Genomic DNA, 20,535 nt, shown 5'->3' on the forward strand with positions numbered 1-20,535 from the left:
ACAGACTGCAGGTAGGATTCAGTTCAAGAGAAAGACACCTAAATGAGGGTGTCTACATGTTTGGTGTCTACATGCCCGGTGTCTAAATTTCTGTTTCTTCCAATACACACTCCAGATGCTTTCAGTTTACCAATCATGTGTAGCTGGGGTCAGCTGAGATGCCTTAGGGAACTGGACAATAGTCAGGAGCCAGGAGATGTGGCAAAAGACACAGGGACACTACATGCCACTGGTCAGTGGTGAGGACCAGCTGGGATGTGCTGGGGTATCTCAGCATAGAAGTAACAATAACAATGGGGTAGCTGCAAGTGCCTTGGTTTTGAACTGAATTCCACCCTTTTGTTTAGACTTCTCTGTCATCTTGGCAGTCTTTTAGTATAATTTCTGTGCTCACTGTTAAGCCCCACTGCAACCACTACTAAGGTACACCTACAGCACATGGACATTTTAATATGCTGTTTTTCCTAATTCACATCCTGACAGGCCCATCAGCTGCCTCCAGCAGCACACACAGTGACCATGTCATGCTTTCAGCTACTCTTTTGTAACGTACATGGAAGAAATGCAACTTTATAATGTTAATTCATTCTAGAGGAGGAGGCCTTCTTGATATAAATATAAGATATAAAATAAGATATAAATATAATAATATATAATAATATAATATAATAATATATAATATAACATAATTATAAATATAATAAGATATAAAATATAGATATAAAATTTATATCTCTTGATATAAAATAACTTCTGTCCAACTTTCTTTGCCATAAGAAAGAAGCCCAGACACTAGTTTCAATAAATGAAACCTCCATCCATATTGAGCATGTCTGAATTTCAGACAGGAACTTGCACCCTTTGCTTACCTCACGATCAGAGCAAGGGTACATAGTGATAATTGGGCTGTAGACAGGTGTAATTTTTGATAATATCTGTGACTGCGTACATAAAAAGTGGTTATTTGTTACTTACTCATATAAACATATCTACAATTCACTGATTTAGGCTGTCCATAGAACATGAGTTTGAGGTAATGAGTATGGATTGGGATAAATTAGAGTTTGGCATAAGAACTCACCAGAGACTTCTTTTCATATGCTTCCTAACATAACTAGAGTTAAAAGTAATATACATGTGATCAGTTGCTCAGATTCTGTTGTAATTTACATTGGATTAAAAATAATTTAAATTCTATTGCCAAATATTCAAACATAGAGAATGATTCATTGTTGGGTTGCTGCTACTAGGATTCTCAAAGCCTGCTGCTTACAGTGACCTTTAAGCTGCTTAATTAGTGTTATTAAGTGCTTATTCTGTCCAAGACTGACATACCTCTGGAAAAAGCTACTATATCCTAGTATAATTTAAAGCTATCATCTGAATTTTTTAGCTCAAATACATTATTTATGAGCAGTAATGCCTATTGCCCCAACTGTAAATTAAAAATTACATAATAATTGAATCATACATGGAACAGCAGATTTTCAAAATCTTTGCTCCACCAAAAGGCTTATTGTAAAACTGTGTAATATAAAATTACAGCTTTTCCCACTCCCACCACTCCAAATTCTTAAAAAAAACAGTGAGAAACTATTCTAAAGTAGATTGTTTATTGCCATAAGAAAAAAAAAAAGTTTTAAAGCAACTGTTAAGCTATGCCTATTTCAGTTATTTTCAAGGCCTTTTTACTAGTATTGGGCAGGAGTTGATTAATAATAGAATAAACCCACTAATCCTTTATTTCATTCATTGTCTTTGTCAGCATCAAGGTCAGGTTTAGCTGAGAAAAGGGCCAACAAAATGATAGCCTACTCTGCATAGATTTTTTGGACTACAGAAATCAAAATGCCTTAAAAGGAAAGAAAAAGAGAGAGAGATCAGAAGATGTTTACAGCAGCATGCACCCATACCTCTATTCCAAATGAAATGACAATAGAGAGACAGGTCAACAAAATACAGAGAATACTCTAAGGCAGTGTACATGCAGCTACAGAGATGTACAGGACATATATAAAACAGGTGTTTTATATAACAGCAAACTGAGCCATGCTCCAATTCAGTTTGAAGAGATGAAGACACTGCTGTGGGCTGATTGATTGTGAAATTTTATCAGTTCTGAGCACATTTGTAAGAAGCAGAAGACAGTTGACAAAAGCAAGACCTCCACACAACAATGTTTAAGGTTCAACAGACAGTTCAGACAAGTAGGAATAAGGACGTGCAGCAGAAGAAAGGATATATTATGTCATTACGGATCCCTCAAAGAAAATGAAAGAAAGTTTCAGCTGACCTTGCCTCATAAAGACTCATCAATCTTTCAAGTGCAGTGAAAAGAGTGGAGTCTGAGGCCGTTTTAACCTTTCCATCTTTAATTCTTCTAAACAAGCAGACTTCACAGAACGATTTTTTTTACCATACAATTGTTGTTCCCAGGTTGCTGGCAATCAGCCATGCAGTGCTTTTGGAAAACATCTGATTAGGAGAAGTTGCTATTATCTCATATTTCTATTGAGCTACAGATGTCTTTAGAATCTAACTCATCTGCTAGTGAACCTTAATTATGTCCTAGAGTATGGGTTTTTAATATTTTTTGTTAAAAAAAGTGAAAAATGCACAACCTTATTTCACAAGGTGCTTATTTTTTCTTCCTTCCCTTGTATATCAATAAGCTACTTTATACTTTTTCCTCTGGCAAAATGTCCTTTCTCTCAACCCTTTAATTTTATGGCACTGCAGTAAAACTATTCAATGAGATATACTCTCTGACTAGAATGTTCCAGCTAGTTTAGTGACATTAGATTATTTCTAATTACTTCTGCGTGGAGTGGTTCAATTAAAACTAAGCCGTGTAGTATTTAATTTCAGTTGGGAAAAAGGAAAAGAAAAAAAAAAAAAACAATGAACCCAAAATCTCTGGTTCACTGGCATTTTCCCAGTTTGGATACATGGGGGTTTTGCCTTGAAAACATTTGTTCAATCCTCTACTGTTACAGTACATGTTAGAATAAAGGTTAAGATGAATTTGTCTCCTCTGAGGCCTCCATTATTGAAATGCACTCAATCATGCATTCATACTCGATGACATTAAAGGAAGTTTGACTTACGTTTTGTTTTCCCACTATGTTATCAAATGGAAGTTCAGGGCTCCAGGATCCTTCGGTAAATGTAGCTCCACTGTTTCTCCTGTCAGAGGAGCTGACAGCCTCTTTCACAATATCTTCAGGTAAAGTCAACAGACTCTCCTCAGGTTGTTTAATCAAGTAAGTCTCAATGTTATGTTTCCTCAGGAATTCGTTGCGCTCTTTGCCGTGCCCTTCTTCAACTTTATAATCCCCATTCAGGCAGTCCAGAGTGGCTTTGGAGATGTGAATCCTCCTGCATAAGTGAAATAAGTAGTAGTAAATACCAATTTTTCTAGTATACTAGTGCTCTAGTATAAATAGCTTCAAAGGAGCTTTTGAACTCTGCATATTGTTTAATATCATGGATAAAGAGAAAGTTTTCTACTGCAAATGATGAAAATTAAATAGTGTATTCAAAAACATGAGCTTTATTTGTGATCAAGTACTCTCAAGATATGTTTACATCAATAAGATGTCATTAATGCACAAAGTTCTGTCATAGGAAAAACACTTTGACATTCACATCTGAAACCTTTGCTCAGTTAATAGTTTAATGGGAGACCTTCCTGAGTAAAATGCTATTCTGAGTGAAAAAAAATTGTACTTCAGGGAAATATATTGAGAGAAAAATAAACGGTAGGCATTAGAGCAGGTCATATGAAGGCTTTGATTTCCTTCAGTTTCCTGAGGTAGCTTAGACATTTGAAATTAATGGTCTTATTGTGCCATTAATTTCACAGTAGGGAAATAGGGGAACTGTGCAAAGGCAAGTGAGGTAATAATTTCTATTAAGACTAAGCAATGAGTTCAATAAGCTTTGGCTGAAGCTGAATTTAAGAGATTACATAGAAAAGAGCTCAAATTTTGCAATAGTATGATAGGCATTTTGTTGTCTTCCAACCAAACTATTTTTAAGAAATGTTCAAGTTTCTACATGTAGGGTAAATTGCAGACACCTCTAGAACACGTCAACATGGTCAGCCATGCTGCACTGTACAATGCCACATCATGAATGCAGCAAGAGTTGTTCATTAGGCATTTATCTAACCCAAGCAAATAGTTGTAGTGACTCTTTAAACCAGCTAATTTTTTAAACTTTGGGTGTATGTCACTTTCTGAAAGACAGACTTGCATACAGATTCCTAAAATTCAGAGTGAGCTAAAATTCTTGATCTTGATGACACGCTGAGGTGCTTTTCTCAGGGAATTTGGCTTCCTCCTGTGAAGGAAATGGTCCTTGCATAGCCCTTTGGCAACTTCCTTCTGGAACTCAAAGGATGCCAATAGAATGTTGAATTGCATAATATTTTGATGGAATACAAGACTATAAGTGCATATATGATGTGTATGCATTTCCAGAAAATAAATGCTAGTTGCATTAAGCATTAAGCAGTGTGAAGTACCCAGGAGTATCAGAACTTGGCACAAACTGTCTATGTGGAGCATTAAATATCAGCATCTAATTAAAAGATAAAAAATTTGTATCTGAGCCATTTTTTAAGCTGCCTCAGCTTCCCTTCTTTTTCCCAGGTTTTGTACAGCTTTCTGAAGTCATGCTGGTATAATGATCACAGAGATTAGTAGTATTTTGCAGTCAAAAATCAGTAAAATTCATGATAAAACCCATAAAAATGTTTCTCAAATATAAGCAATTTTGGTCCGGACTTAAACAGCAAAGCATGTGACCTCTCAGAAAGATGATGCATTTCCTAGCTCTAAGAAATCCAAATAGGCTAAAGTGATTTAAGTAAAGTACTAACCTAAAACTAAAGAAAAACAAAAAGAAAGAAAAAGAAAGTGATACACCAGTTGCCAAGGTGACTATCTCTGTGTTTAGATTCAAGTAGTATAATTTGGGAAGATTGTGTAATAAAGCCCTGAAATAAGGATTTTGTGATGGATATGATAACAGCTTTAAGCAGAGTATGGAGATAGCTATTAATGTAATATCCTTAAATGGGCCAAATATTAATAAATAGTTGGCAGATTAAAAGTATTTTCTGGCTTCATCTTTTGTACTGCTTGCTTAAAAAAACTTAAAATGTGGAGAGATATCTTTTAATTTTATACAAATATAGTACCTTGGGAACCTGAGTATTGAAATCAAAAATGTGTTTCCTGACCTACTCTTGAAAGCATATCAGGCCCACAGTGTTAGATGATACCTGTCATGGAGACATAATTGAAAATTAATTATTATGTAGGTTTTATGCAATTCACTACTGGATATTAATACCTCCACACACTAAGTAAAGACTATTAGAAAATGGGATCATGGCAGAAGAATGTCACTGAAATAACACTGTAGGATGTTACATGGTTTCCTTCTCAGGTGTTGTGGACACATTTTTTACTCTCAGAAAACTGGAAATTACCATTTTTTTCTCAGTGCTCCTAATTGACTTCTCTCATGGCAGCTGGGCTGTTGGTATGCTCCTTCTGTCAGGTGCAATCTCTCCCTGCATCACCCATGCTCATGGGGCCTCAGGGGGACGTGCAGGCATTGAGTGGAAGAGCTGAGCCCCTTTTTTGCTGCTGTCAGAGTGGGTGAAAGGATGTTCCCCATCCTCAGCTGCCTCCCTCCTCTATGCCCTCAGGAAAATGGTGCAGTTCATCTTTGCTCTTGTTTCACATGGTGAGAGCAGGACTGCTCACAATCCCAGGGCAGCTTTCCTGACGAAGCTGCTCTAGGGATGGGAATGACCTCGGTATTACAAGTAGGGGGATTTGAATGCTGGTGGCAGGGAGGAGTAAGGAGAGGCTGAAATCAACTTAACTGCTCTATTAAATCTGCTCTGCACACTAGGAAACTCTGATGTAAATCACTATTCTGAGGGACTTGGTTCATTGCTGTCACATACAGGCTTTGTTCTACTGGCACACTGCTAGCCAGGAAATCACTCTGCTCTGACAGACTGAAAACCTGCCAGGCATTTTTTCTACAGCAAGGCTGTGCATTTTCTGGGTTATTCTGTACAACTAATAGCTGTATGACTTGCACACATTAACAGCAATAGACTCTGCTTTTTTCAGGTGTGGATGGTGAAACTTGAGTGATCAATTTGCTCATGGTAACAAAGCATCATCTTAGTCATCTGGGAGTATCACATGGGATAAGCAGCAGGCAATGAAATTTTTTTCTGAAATTTTATACATGGGTGACATATGAAGAGTACAGAAGTTGTTCTCAGAGCATGCAGAGTTTCATTTTCTGCTAATTCCAAGAATACACATTAGAATAAAGGTTTACTATGTAGAACTGTGGAAGGGGCCTGCATTTGCAATATATGAAGCACTTTTCCTTCCAACTTCCTGGGAACATGACAGCTCTGACAGATCCTGATGTGTTTGTAGGGAGTACAGCACATGACTCAGTTTTGATGACTTAAAATCTCTGTCACTCAAGGTGACAGCACCACTTAGACTTTTTTTCCACATAAAGATGTCTGCTGCTATTACTTCTAAATCCCATAGCTAAAAATGGAATTGTATAGGTGATCTTTCATACATCTTTTGTCAATGGAAGGTGGAATGGAAAGTGAACAGAAGATTCCTGCAATCACTACTGTTGATTCAAATTTAGGATTTGCAGCTTCCAAACCAACATGATATATAGGTCATATCAGGCAGAAATAATATTCAGCTTTCAGGTGAATCAGCCACATCAGATACATATTAAAAAAACTAGGCAGCTTAATGGAAAACCATACATTTTCACATATAGACAGGTTGAGATAAATATCTCAAAACATCTACTGAAGCATCAAATTACTTAAAAGACTTCCTAGAGAGCCTGCTGTTCATAACAACTTGTTATTAGCATATTGACCTATGAACACATAACTCTTCCCACATTTTGTGCATTAGGAAATAAAAGAAATTATAGCTTTGTACCTCATGATAGCATTTGAATGGAAAAGGTGAGAGAATGTAGCCTGGAAAATCTCATTAATTGTCAACACCTAACTGGGAAATTTGGTTTACCTCTGAGGACTATATGGGCTGAAAACAAAAATTGATCTTTCTCAGAAAATCAAGGCTGACAAAACAAAATAAATATTTTTGTCTTGTCTTTTCAAATGTCTCTGCAAGCTGACCATTTCTACCCTTTTTGACCATAGTCTCACTAACCCTTGCCAACTGCAAAATAGCAAAAAACAGGTCACAGCTGATGAAATAACGTAAGACAGTTAATCTGTTGGCAAGGTTCACAGTGTAACGTGCTGGCAACGTTTTCTGACTGTGGGAAATACACACTGCCTTACCCAGGAATTCCACCTGACTCGAGTTTGTTTGCAATATCCACGTCCCATGACCAGACATCAAACTGCCACTTCCGCAGGCCCAGCACTCCGCACAGAACCGATCCGGAATGAATCCCTATTCTCATGTCAATGTCATGCTTTGTTCTTGATCTGACATATCTGTTAAACAAAACACATAAAGAAAAAATACCAGACTTATAAAATATATGCCACGCTTTTCCATATCTTTTTGAAAAGGGTGTGATGTAAAACACGATGTCAATTAGCTGTAAAGTGCAGTCTAGCCTGTAAAATGAAGAGAGAACTTTCTAAGTATCAAAGGTACAGGTAGTGATAAAATTACTCTAAAAGCTAGGTTATCATTAAACACTTAATTGCCTGCATGGTTCAGTGGCACACTTATTATTCCAATCAGATAGAAAGAGAAAGAGAGGGGAAAAGGTGTCTGAGTGAAAGTATTTTGTTGGACTTATTGAGTGCTTAACTTGGAATTATAAAATACATTTCAGGAATGGTATGCAACTGTTGGAACAGTATGGAACAATCAGAAACTGCATGGACAGTTCAGAAACAGGAACTATTTTCATCAAACCTGTGTATTCTTTTATATTCTACTGCCTTTTTTGAATAATTTTAAGTTTTTCAAAAATATTATTTTATTGACTGGGATTTTCCACAGTTACTTACTGTCAAATGATTAATTATTTTCATTAGATTTGGCCAGCACACCATTTGCTCTGTTATGACAAATAACAAACTCTGTGTGAGTTTAAAATCAGTTTTGTCCATTCTGTGTAATGGTGAAGACCATTTCACCTCTCAAACACATATGAGCATATTTGTTAAGAGACTGCTTTTCCAGTTCTGTTTGTGTGACAATAAGTGTTTGCACCAGAAATAGTATTAAAGCTTGTATTCATTAATCTTTAAATTGTGTGCTCAGGATAGGAAAAGCACATTGCTACTGGTGGTCTACAAACCTGCTGTGTCTCTGTAAAGGGCCTCAGCTCTACAGTCACTGAAGTCAATAGAAGCACAGCAAGATCACACCACAGAGCAGGCAAAGAATAAACAACTCTATTTCACAACTCTGAAGTTAACTACCGTTGCCTCAGATGCCTCAGATACTTGACAGATACTCTCTAGAGGACAAAAGGGTAAATTGCTCACTGCATTCAACACTTGAGCTTTCATTGTTGCAACCCAGCATCAGCTCAGTTTGTAAGGGGGAAAGAAAAAGAGTTCTAAAGTGGAGAGAAACTAATTGTATAAAAACGTGAAGAATTGAAAATAAGAAATTAATCTTTATATCCCTTTCCCGCGTATTATGAAAACTTGGAGGAAAGCAGGCATGTGGTAAGTCTCAGTGCAGTAGTTTGCCTACAAGACCTGTTTGTCACATCAGGAAACCAACATAATTCAGATATTTAAGAGAAAGAGGCTTTAAATAGTTAATCATAAAATAATAAAAAAGAAGCTTTGAGAATCCATTTGTCTGTGTTCTTATACTTAGAGTTTATAGTTTTCATATACAAATTTCTTCATTGCTTTTCAAGCAAGAAAGCTTGAAATACCAAAATTAAACAAGCAATCACCTTTCTCTGGAAGATGGGATATGCAACAACTCCTCAACACTGAAGTACTTTACGTGCTGTGAGAGCAGATAATAGAAGTGAGACCACTGTGATTTTAATTTATTTTGAATAATTTTTATAAGTTACAAAAAAACCTAAACTGACACTCATAACTGTCAGAGGAATTGTCACACAGGATTGTTTCCCCAGTCTGCCTTTTTCTTTTGTTCAGATAATTATTTCTCATTTTATGTCTGATTTCCTTATCTTGAAATAAAAGATAATTGTATCTAGAAGAATAATTGAGTAAAAATCTTTTCATTGAAAAATGTACTCAATAAGAGGACCTTGAGTTTAATAAAATGTTTTAATAACCTATATTTTTGTAATCTTTCTCTATACATACATAGACACACATGCTATTTTTCCAATTTCATTTCTATTTGACTGTCATGTCCTGCTCCAGGTTTATCTAGTTTAGAGAAGAGGAGGCTGAGGTGCGACCTGGCAGCTCTCTAACAGCTTCCTGAGGAGGGGAAGGGGAAAGGGAGGTGCTGAGCTGTTCTCCCTGGGATCCAGTGTCAGGATGCATGGGAATAACTCAAAGCTACATCAGTGGAGGTTCAGCTTGGACACTAGGAAATATTTCTTTACCAAGACTGTGGCCAAACAATGAAACAGGATCTCTAGAGAGGTGGTTGATGCCCCAAGCCCATGATCAAGAGGCATTTGGACAATACCCTTAACATGCTTTAACTTTTGGTGACACTGGAATCGGCAGGCACTTGGACTAGATGGTCACTGTAGGCCCCTTCCAAATAAAACAGTCTGCTATTCTATTCTATTCTATTCTATTCTATTCTATTCTATTCTATTCTATTCTATTCTATTCTATTCTATTCATTTTAAATACTGTAAATTGTGGTCTTGTATTTGTACCTGATACGAGAACTAACACACACAGGTTTCGCTGGAGAGACCAGGTACAAATGATGGTGCAACTGAGAAACTGTGCCCCTCTATTTCCAGAGTGTTCACTAAGGATTGCTTGATTTAACTTTTCATTTGTGATAAAAATGTGCTGATGGCCAGAGAAGGCTTTGGCATCCTCAATCAGCCACATAGGACTTCTGCATTTGTCCAAAACCTCACACAGCTGTGCTGTCCACACCATCTCCTGCAGTGTGCTGCAGACACTAATCAAGGTCCTATCCCCCTTGCCTTATCTGTTGTCTTTCACAGTCTCCCAGCAACTCTTTATGTGCTGCTCAGGTGATATTTGATCTCAGCTCTTCATCAGCAGACAGAATGGATTTGGCTTCCTGCCCACACCCTTTGGCTGAGGGACATTTTCTTTCTCTGCTGCAGTGCTGGTGCACATGCAGGGCTCTGTCTTTGCATCCTCCTCTTGTCATGCACAGCAATGTGCTCCTATGTTGATTGGTGGGAAGGCAATTGCAGGAGGGGACCTGATCACATGAAGTCACAGACAGTCTGAGATATATTTAAACAGGCCTGTCCAGGACAGGAATCAAAGCACAAAAGTGATCTAGTCTCATTCAAATTACTTTATTATTTGCAACACAAGATTGAAAGCAAAAGTGTTGAGAACCTGTTGTAGAAACATTAGTTTTCACAAAATTTTAGTTGTGAGATATTAAATTGAAAAAAGAAAAAAAAATGTTCAATTTATTTACAAATTTCTTTGCAAAGACTAAAAAGTTTAAAAGGGAGGTGATTTGTTAGTGTGTAAAAAGCCATGGAATTATAATTTTTTTTTTTTCTTTAAAATTGGGAGTGATGCGGGATGAAAAAGATTTCTGAATTATGTAAAAAAGAGGACTTAATCATGGTCAAATCCAACTCCCTAGCAGCGAGACAACCACATACTTTAGGAGGTCTTGCTTATATACAGGCATAGGAAAAACAAAGCCTGAAATAACAAAGATTAGATCACCTTCATCAACTGTGGTAGTTCTAACTTATTCAGAAAAAAACTTCGTTAAATAATATCATGTACTACATAAAAAATGTAGAGATAAAAAAATTAAGACAGTCAATTTTGCATAAGCTCAGGTGTTCCACATCTTTTAATTATTCTCTCTCTTAAATTTATTCAACTATTAGTGAAACTTCTAATTAGAAAATTTGTTTTCGTCAAATACTCCACAGGCTCTCTGCAGATACATTGACAAAGTGCATTTTAGAAGATTAATTATTGATGATCTATAAAGCAGCCCTCTTTACCTCACAATTGCTTTGATATCTTATCCAGGATGAGGTAACTGTGACTGATGCTACTGTTGCCATTCATCTCATTTCAGTCTAGCCAGAGATAAAAAAAATCAATGATTTTAATTGGACCTTGGCATTACCTTCTGGTCAGCATTCCTTGATGGGTATTTGATGTTTGTGGTGTTAATTGAAACCTTTCCTATTTGCATGAGAAGGTGAGCTAAAAGTCAGAAATTCGCTTTTCAACCTTTTCTGTAGCTGTCAAAAATCTGAATGCCCTGGAATTCAGGCTTTGCAGATTGAGAGTGACACACTGGCTGCTTTTGTGCTGACCAGTTCAACTGTGCAAGGTTCTGTCTATGCTTTGAGATATTTAAAACAACCCCATTTTGTCATTCTCACAAAGCCCTCTCACAACCTGTTCCAGGTTCAACAGTTTGCATGTGATGAAGACCATTTCTAGTAGGTAATTTGAATGCAACTGCCTGGTTTTGGAAGCAAAAAGACTTCAGAAGAATGGAGCTGGCCAGCCTGTTCCACTTTTAGCGACAGCTAAAATTCTCTGGGGTTGTTCAATTTACCCATCAAAATATAGTCATTATCATCCTCATGCAGGTGAATTAAGAAATTCTGTGTATTCTGGTTGAAGTAAGTAAGGGTCTTAGCTGAATCTGCTGTGAGCAGAAGGATGGACAAGTGATCTCCTGGTGTCCTCTGCTAACTGAACTGTCCTTTGATTGTAAGGTTCAGTTATATAGAGAACGTTTTGGTTGGACTCAAGAGAATTATGGAATTTTCCTAACATAATGCAAATGCTTTTTGGTGCTGACATGAAAGTGTAGTAGATGAAGTGAGGTAAGTGACCTTTTCAGTATGACTCTGGGAACTGTCATGCTTGTGAAGGAGATATCCATTCTTTTTTAAAAGCTAGGTAACAAGATACACTAAACTACTGAAAAGTTTGAATAATACAGCACAGGTAATTTGACTTATGATCTGTAACACTTCACAGATGAACTTTACATAGGTTGAGTTTACAATTTAACATAGATATTTTCCCAAGGATCCTGTTTAAAAAAGCACCTGGATGAGTTTATGTCATACATGAAATCCCTATTTGTGCTTGGTCTTTGCATATTAAGTGCTTTAATTAATTTGAGCTTAATATTTTTAAATTGAATGTTAAAATCAATCCATCAGTCCAGGTACACTAATCAAGTTTTTATGGTCTTCCTGTGTTTACTGTATACCTTTACAAGTGTTTGAAGATGTGTCAGATGTATTTTTATGTTTTACTTGTATCTTGGTTTCAAGGCAGATTTTAAAAAACCCCAGTTGCAACAAACAGCCCAGCCCCCCATAAGCACATGACCCTTATCTCAACTAATATCACCCCTCTGACCAGGAGGAGCCATTGGTGGATGGAGATGGTCTGTCAAAGGGAGAGCACCAATCACCTTGAACCAAAGGGGTGGGCTGTGGGCGGACTGTGGGCGGAGCAAAAGCTATAAAAGAAAGAAAAAGAAAGACACATGTCTCTCTCCCTTCCCCTCCAGCTTGCTAAGGCAGTGCTGGAGAAACCTACCCCTTTCTAGGGGCTTTTAGAAATAGATTTCTTTTTGACCAGCCTAAACTGCAAGTTTATTTTTTTCTCTACCTGAGGTTCAGAGCTGTCTTAAGCCTAAAGCTCCTAAATCCCTGCGCTCCTGGGGCATACCTTTTGAGCCACTTGGATCCAAAATTTTTATATTTTGTTAGTTTTTGCAATTTTTCAATTTTTCTGTTTTAATAAATTGTTTTAATTTCTACAAAGAGTTGTCTCATTCCTCACATTTACCTTGGAGTTAGAACTGAAATCTAATGTCAGCAGAAACTATTATCTGGAGAAGTTTCATATTGCCAGACCTATCACTAACGTGACTTGCTCTGAGTTCAGGTAGATACTGTAGTGTCCTGCGGTGATGTTATGAAGCTGCTTCATTCCTTAACCGTGCGCTCAATGCCCAAGGACGCGGTGCCTGTAAGAGGGACCCGGGGGCGGGGCCGGAGCCGCAGGACCCGAGTGCGGGGCGGTTCAGCGGCTCAGCCCAGCGGCTCGGGGGCTTGGGGGCTCGGCGGGGCTCGGCAGGGAGTGCGCTGGGAGCACTGTGCTGCTTTTCTGGGCTTCCTGTGTGTTCCAGCTAGCTGGGAAAAGGTTCTGGTGGTTTTTTCCTTGTTCTTTTTTTCCTTTTCTTCCCCTTGCCTCACTGCCTCCCTTCCCTCCTCGCTGGTCCAGGGAGCCTGTGGAGGGTGGCCCCGGCTGGTCCAAGCCCGCATGTCTGTTCCCTCTCCGGGAATTTGTTGTATTTTGAGGGGTTTTTTTTAATCCTGATCTACCCTGTTTTGTTTGTGTGTTAATAAACAGTTTGGTTTCTTTTTCCCACTTTCAGTTCTTGTGACCCATTTGTCTCATTGACAGAGGAAGAGGGTAAGCCCTTTTCCCTTCGGAGGAGACACTCACTCTGGAGTGTTTCCTCCTGAAGTTTTGTCTCAAAAACCGAGACGTGGCTCCATGGGCAGAGGAAATACTGCTGCATTCCTGTTTCTTATGTCAATCTGCTCTGAGAGGCAGGAAAATAATGTAGTACAAGGAACTACGCACAGTATTATTAGAAGTCTGCTTTTTCATTTGAAAATTGTATTATAAAAATCGATATAATTATATACATACATACATACTTACATATCTATATATATACACATTTTCCAATATGGCCTTGATTGTGTTTGGTGGCGCATTCAAAGGAAAGGGGTCTCAGAAGTACATGAACCCATTAATCTCTACCTGCTTTAGTTCATATCATCATCCAACAGCAAAAACAGGGAAAGACAAACTGTCCTGGTGCTCTGTCCATTCAGTCAGTGGCTCAAATGGACATATGGAGGTGAGGATATAATCAAGTTTCAGTGTGAAACCTAATCAATCTTACAACTATCTAAAAAGTTCTGGCTGAACTTGTGAATATGTCACAATATCCCTTTCTACCACCACACAGAAATGAAGGTAAGCCTTATTTTTTGGGTTTGTGACAACATTCTCTCTTCTGTGAATTGGAGCTCATTGCATCATAGGCAGAGCCTTGTACATCATAGGAGAAATAATCTGTGGAAGGAATCCAGAACTGGATGAATGATGTTATTATATAATTACATAGTTAAATAATTTATTAATAATGGAATATGAAAGCAATTAGTGGCTCTTTTACTGCCTGAGTAACTTCTTTAACAAGCATCGATCACTTCATGATTTTTGTTAATACTCAACAGATGATGTTAAAAGCAGTTTTTTTTCATGCTAAAAGCAGGAAACCTGCCAGGGCAATCAGGTATTTTTGGCTGTGGGTTTTGTTTGGATTTTTTTAGATTTCCTTTTTTTTCCCTCTCTCATGAATTTGCCTTAATATTAGTACTTAATTACAGACTTTTAATGAAGACAAGCTGTTATTTAATTTCTGGAGTTTAGCCTATATTGCATGCTGGGACCATTTATTCTGTCATAATAGTTACTCTTTCAGATGGTATTTTAGTGGGAAATGATCCAGCAAATGAAACAACTCAGGACTCCTTGATTTACCAAACAAATATACCAGCACAAAGGTTTGTTTGAATTTCCACTGTTATGTATAGTGTGGCATTTCCATCACTGCACCATGAAAGTGAGTCTCACACAAGCTCCCTTTGTCTCTCCTCCCAGTCACAGAGATTTTAGGAATAAGAACATTTGAGAAGGTGGTGTTATCCCTGACAGCCACTTAGCTTGGGTGATAATTGTAAAAGTGAAACTTTATCATCTGATGATGAAACATTCCACTGGTATCCCATTTCCATCAACAGTCAGTACAGACAGGCATTGATACAATAAAATTAAACACGAGAGTTTTGCTGCATGTGAAAAGATAGGAAAACCAGCTGAATAAAAGAACTCCTCATGAAGAGCTTGTCTTTTTTACTTTAATTCATATTTCCAGCTGCAGCTAAACAGAATTTACAGGTCCTTGGGTTTTGCAGCACAGATGGAGTTAAGATTTTTTCTCATGCCCAAATGTAGTGGAGCAAAACTGCCTTACTTTGGAGTAAATACCAGATTCCATGGAACCTTCCTGTGGTTAAAGGTTGCCCATCAATTGTTCTCAACAGTTAAGGGAGCAAAGAACAAGAAGACAGATTGGAATAACAATAATAGTGCTTCTTTTATGAGATTTTTAACAAGGCGTGGTGATATAAAAAAAAAATACAGAGAAAATAATGATCTTTGTTGGATCATTTTGTTGAGTTCTGAACAGTTCCTTTCATCTGCAAAAAGAGTAGTGGAGCTGCAAGACTCATGCTTAAAATCAATTTGAAGAGTCTCAATTAACAATAAATTAACAATTCAGCTGTATGGATATGTGCTGTATGAAAACACTTAGAAGTCCCTTGTGAGAAAATCTCTCCATGTAGATTTATTTTACATGTTGTATAATGAATGGATTTGACATTCTTGTTCTATTCCCTTTGACCATGCAGTCATCAAGGACAATAGAAGGAACATTCAGCAATTGTTTCCTGAGATCATGGGGGTTTTTGGGTGCTGCCTCACTAGTAGGGTTGTGCTGATCGGTGCAACGTTACCAACCACGTGTTCTCTCCTGTCAGTGGAGAGAAATGCTTGTCTGTATAACTTCAATGCAGCTGTCAAATCTGAATGATGGTTTCTCATATCTTGAATCATCTCCCTATTATTTTAGACATAAAAAAAATTGTTTTCTGAAATCTTCAGATGAAGATAAAAAATTTTCTAATCATTAAAATACCATTTCCATCACATTTAAAATATGGTAAAATTCGGTGGGGACCAATGTGATAAAAAACTCACTTTTTCTAAAGAGGGAATTTTTTTTCATCTTAACTGTGAGAGATATCTACTTTTTTAATTAATAGACTGTAGATAACTCCAAATTCTGTCAGGAATGTGGGCAGAGGTATTTCTAATATTCCATGGCAGGATTGGTACTCCCTGTCAACTGTATAAACACACATTAAGATAAGCAACATAAAGCTCCTATACTCTGAAAGAAAAGGCTGGGGGAAGAATCATTATCATTGCATAGACAGAAAATCAGATACTGGGATTATCAAATAAATTTGAGGTAATCTGAACTGAATTTATCTGCGATGGATGACCTAAGTCCTGATGGACTTTGGTGTCATGGCTCCAACTGACAGTGACTGTCATTTAAGATACTGAAAATAGAGCACCATTTCTGGATTACTGCCTTCAAGACCCTGTTCATAGAAGGGCATGGGGTGTTACAGACTTCCACATGTGTTAAGGAGATGGAAAGAAATTTACTCTCTTAGCAGAAAAAGCACTTACAATGAGTTGGCTGCAGCAGGTGTTACCAAGGAAATGCAAAAGATTTGATGTGTGTAGCCAAAAAATTTTAACAATGCTTGTAGATTTTTTTTATCTCTGTATTCTTTAATTCATGTTTCACTTTCACTGTGGGGATTCCAGAAGCAAAATATTGATTGCTTTGTTCAACATTTAGCCTGTGATAATTGAATCCAGCCTTCTTAGATATCACTGTTGCATAATCATTATTCAGTTACATTTTCCATTAATTAATTTTAGTCAAATTCTTTCTCTATTAAGAGCTCAGTAATGCAGCTGCAGTGTGCATTAACTGACTGATGTATGTCATGAGACAGACCCAGATAAAAGGGGCAAAGAGGTCTGGAAAAGAAGCAGACAAAGAGATTGGACTGCAAAATATCCAGGAAAAAAGGAGAATGCTCGTGTTAGGCAGCACTGTTTTAGGGAAAACAGCAACAGAAAAAGAATTTGGATATGAGAACCTCAGTAATTTTTTTATTGATATATCACTAAAAACCCATAAGTATGAAAAAGATGGACAAAACCTCTCTAGGACTATTACATATCAGCCAGTGTCATGGTAACTCATTGGACAAGCTCTACCCACAGGCTGCTGAAACTTGATTATTATTAATTGTAATTGCATCCAAATACAATAATCTATCAGCAACATAATTATATTTACGTGATGGGAACACATTCCTTCATTAAAACACTTCCATTGCTTGTGGATTTGAGCAACAACCTAATTTAGCAGGTAAAATTAGTTCATCTGGCAAATCTCAGTACTTAGGAGTTTGTCTATGAGCTAGTTTCCAAGCTAAAGGATAGCCAAAGCTGTCTATTTTGTGTTTATATTGTTATTTAATTTTATTAAAGGGATTATAGGAAGAAATTCAGATTCCTCCTCTTCAATCTCCTCTTGAAAATGACAACAGTACAAAGTGAGAACTGCCAAGAACTGTGATACCTCTCAGTTGTACACACAGCTATTGTGTTACATCTCTGCAGTAGCACAGGTTGATAAAATCATTTAGCAACCGTTCCCATGCATTACATGGATCAAAAAAGTCCTGTTCTTTTCACAGTGATAATGCTGAGATTTCTGAACCAACATAAGAATTACTTGTCTAGTAATAGCATTCTCCATAAAGAAGTTCAGGACACTGGCAGAAACAGTGAATCGGGGGAAAAAAAGGCATTACCTGATAGTTTTGATCATGCTGAGTCCCATTTCAACACAGCAGTGTGCATGGTCCTGGCGAGGTTCTGGGAGCCCTGACACACAGTAGTAACAATCCCCCAGGATCTTTATTCTGAGACAATGATGTTCCTACACACAAATGTATCAAAGAGAAAGAAAATATTTGCATTGTTTTTTCATAATTTTAAGGTGAAAGTAAAAATGGTTGAAAAATTACCGTAAAAAAAACCAAAAACAAATAACCCCCCATCTTGTTTCTGGATGTTTCCTTCTTGACATTAGTAAAATTGTAATTTATATCACTTTTGAAATAAAGTCCTTTACTTTTGCTGCAAAAAACGGTATAGTGATTTTTCTTTTATGGTAATTAGAAACGTCCTTGCTGATGGGAAGAAAGGTTTCATCAGAGCTAGGTGGAACACAGGCCAAGGATTCAGAAACGCCAGCTGAGATAATGAATAACCCAATTTAGGCTATGTTCCTCCAGGGCATCCTTTCCTGCCCCATTTTTACACTGGAAATAAATGAAAAACCTCTTTCCTCCCACTGATAATTCCTTCCCACCTAAAGTTTCCACAGTCACACTCGAGTATTCCCAACAGCTATAGGAACTGATCAAGTATCTGCATGTCAAGGATGTCAAAGGTGTCTTGCATCAGGCTCATGCTGGGGTGGAATGATGTTTCTTTGGCATCCAGCTAGAGACATCCTTTACCCTAAGAGCAAATAGGGAGTTTAATTTCAAAATTACATATTAACGGTATCATTACCTACTGAAACAGAATATTATTTTGTGACTTGATCATTGTTTTAGAAGATCCTTTTCTCGTGAGAAGAAATACCTGAGTTGGTGAAACTATTGCAGTTCCCAGCCCAGCATGTGAGACCAAGATTACCTGTAAATTTGCCCCATGTATTCTGCTGGTTGGGCCCTCACAGGAGGTAATCAATTCACAGGACCAGGGAACATTACAAGCTGCGTGAAGGAAGTGTTGTTATGATGGAGAGTAGTAGAAATACTGAGTCTAGTGTTAATAATCAATCAGTAAAGGCTCCAGTAACAGACCATTAAAAGGAAAAATTTAAGTAGGATCTAGGAGCAAATGTGAATGCTGGTTCTCCCAGGGATTGAGTATGGGTCCCATTCAAAGTTTTGCTTAGGAAGAATGAAGCTTTGTGGTCAGCATCAGATAAGCCTTTCACAATCCTGGAGTGGCACAGGGAACTTACATACTTGTACCCAAAGCTTTTTTGTGAAGTCAGCTGAAGCCTTAAGCATACCAGTGAGGGTAAAATCTGCTGTGGGCACATGGCCAAAATAAGCTGATTCACCCTGAAATCTCCTTAAACCATCAGTAGGAACTGACTGTGTTTGAAGCTTTGGTTTAAGTCTCCAGCTAATACCAGTACTGCCTTTCAGAGTGAAATGCCTTGCTATCCAAGTTTCACACAAAATTCCAGAGCGAACTCAGGCTTCTAAAATGTCAAAATTCATATGTAACTCTCCTCTTTCCTCAATCCCTTCTTTTCAGCCCCTCTTCAGACCCACACAAGAACATTTTACATATGGCTTCAAATGAAACTGTACATCCTAAACCCCTCTGAAACATTTTTTTTATACAGTTTCCCCATCAATGGAAAGAATTAGAGATTTGATTTTACCACACTTCCCATTTATGTTTTTACTATAGAGTGAAACTATGAAACATAAAAGTTAATTGACAGGTACGTAGGACTCAATGGCACAAATCAGTGCATGTCAAACAGTAAGTGGGCTTCCTTAAGCTTCTCTCTGTGCTCCTCGTTTAGACAAAATGCAAAGAGATGAAGATATAAACCACAGATTCTAGAGTTTTTGGCTTTTCTAAAGGTGCTGTTCAATTGTTTCTTACTCTAAGTGATGTTTGCTTTTACATCTAGAAAATGAAAGGATAGTGTATAATGTCATATTGGTTTGACTGAGGGGGAATAAATCAAAAGGCAGCACTTCAACTCTTCAGAGCCACTACGAATATTACAAATATACTTTACAAATAATAATCTCATAGTAGAATAGAGGAAAAAAAAAAAAGGAAAACCATTCAATTTCTAGGAAAGAAAGAAAGAATGGAAGAAAGCAAAGAAGAAAGATATATCTCAAGTATTATTATATTTTAGTTTTTAAATTGCATTTTTACACTCAATATTTATTATACCTATCTGATGATATGGAAACCCCTATAAAGTGAGAATTTCAGCACAGTTAAAGACTATAGTCTACAACAGGACAAGACTGTTGTCTGGTTCGTAATAGGTCATTTAAACTGGTTAAATGCTAATTTCAGTTAATTCAGATGAGACTTACATCACCTTGCTGTATATCTGAAATTCAGAACAAATGAAACAACTTCAGGGTGATGTGCTTTTCATAGCAAGAATCTTAATGCATGACAAGGCCTGATAATGAGGGTCTGATATATGCAAATGTGAGTGCATGTGTGTGACAGAGGAAATCCATTCAACTAGTCATGAATGTTTTCTTTTTCTTGTCACGTGATGCCACCTGACTCATTTGCCAAAGCTCAGGAAGTCATCTGCGGAGTGTGATATCCAAGTGGAGATGACTGGGTCAGGTGTCCCTATGCCAGCTAGCAGTGGAGCTTGCCCCTGCAGCCCAAGGAGAGCCAGGCAATGCAGTCAGAGGGGCCTGGGGACAAATTCGGCTCACAGCTAAAGCAGTTGGCTGGGCTTCAGTTCA

General features: G+C 37.5%; 1 protein-coding gene across 1 annotated transcript in view; it reads right to left on the bottom strand.

Annotated features, from left to right (window-relative positions):
* The window catches only part of ADCY8 (adenylate cyclase 8), a 122,164-nt gene that overhangs the window by 40,896 nt on the left and 60,733 nt on the right, over window positions 1–20,535 (bottom strand). The window contains 3 exon segments of the mRNA XM_069005492.1: window positions 3,108–3,378; window positions 7,391–7,549; window positions 17,800–17,927. Coding sequence (XP_068861593.1) covers window positions 3,108–3,378; window positions 7,391–7,549; window positions 17,800–17,927 — 558 coding nt within the window.

The sequence above is a fragment of the Aphelocoma coerulescens genome, chromosome 2 (genome assembly GCF_041296385.1).
Source record: "Aphelocoma coerulescens isolate FSJ_1873_10779 chromosome 2, UR_Acoe_1.0, whole genome shotgun sequence".
Classification (NCBI taxonomy): Eukaryota; Metazoa; Chordata; class Aves; order Passeriformes; family Corvidae; genus Aphelocoma; species Aphelocoma coerulescens.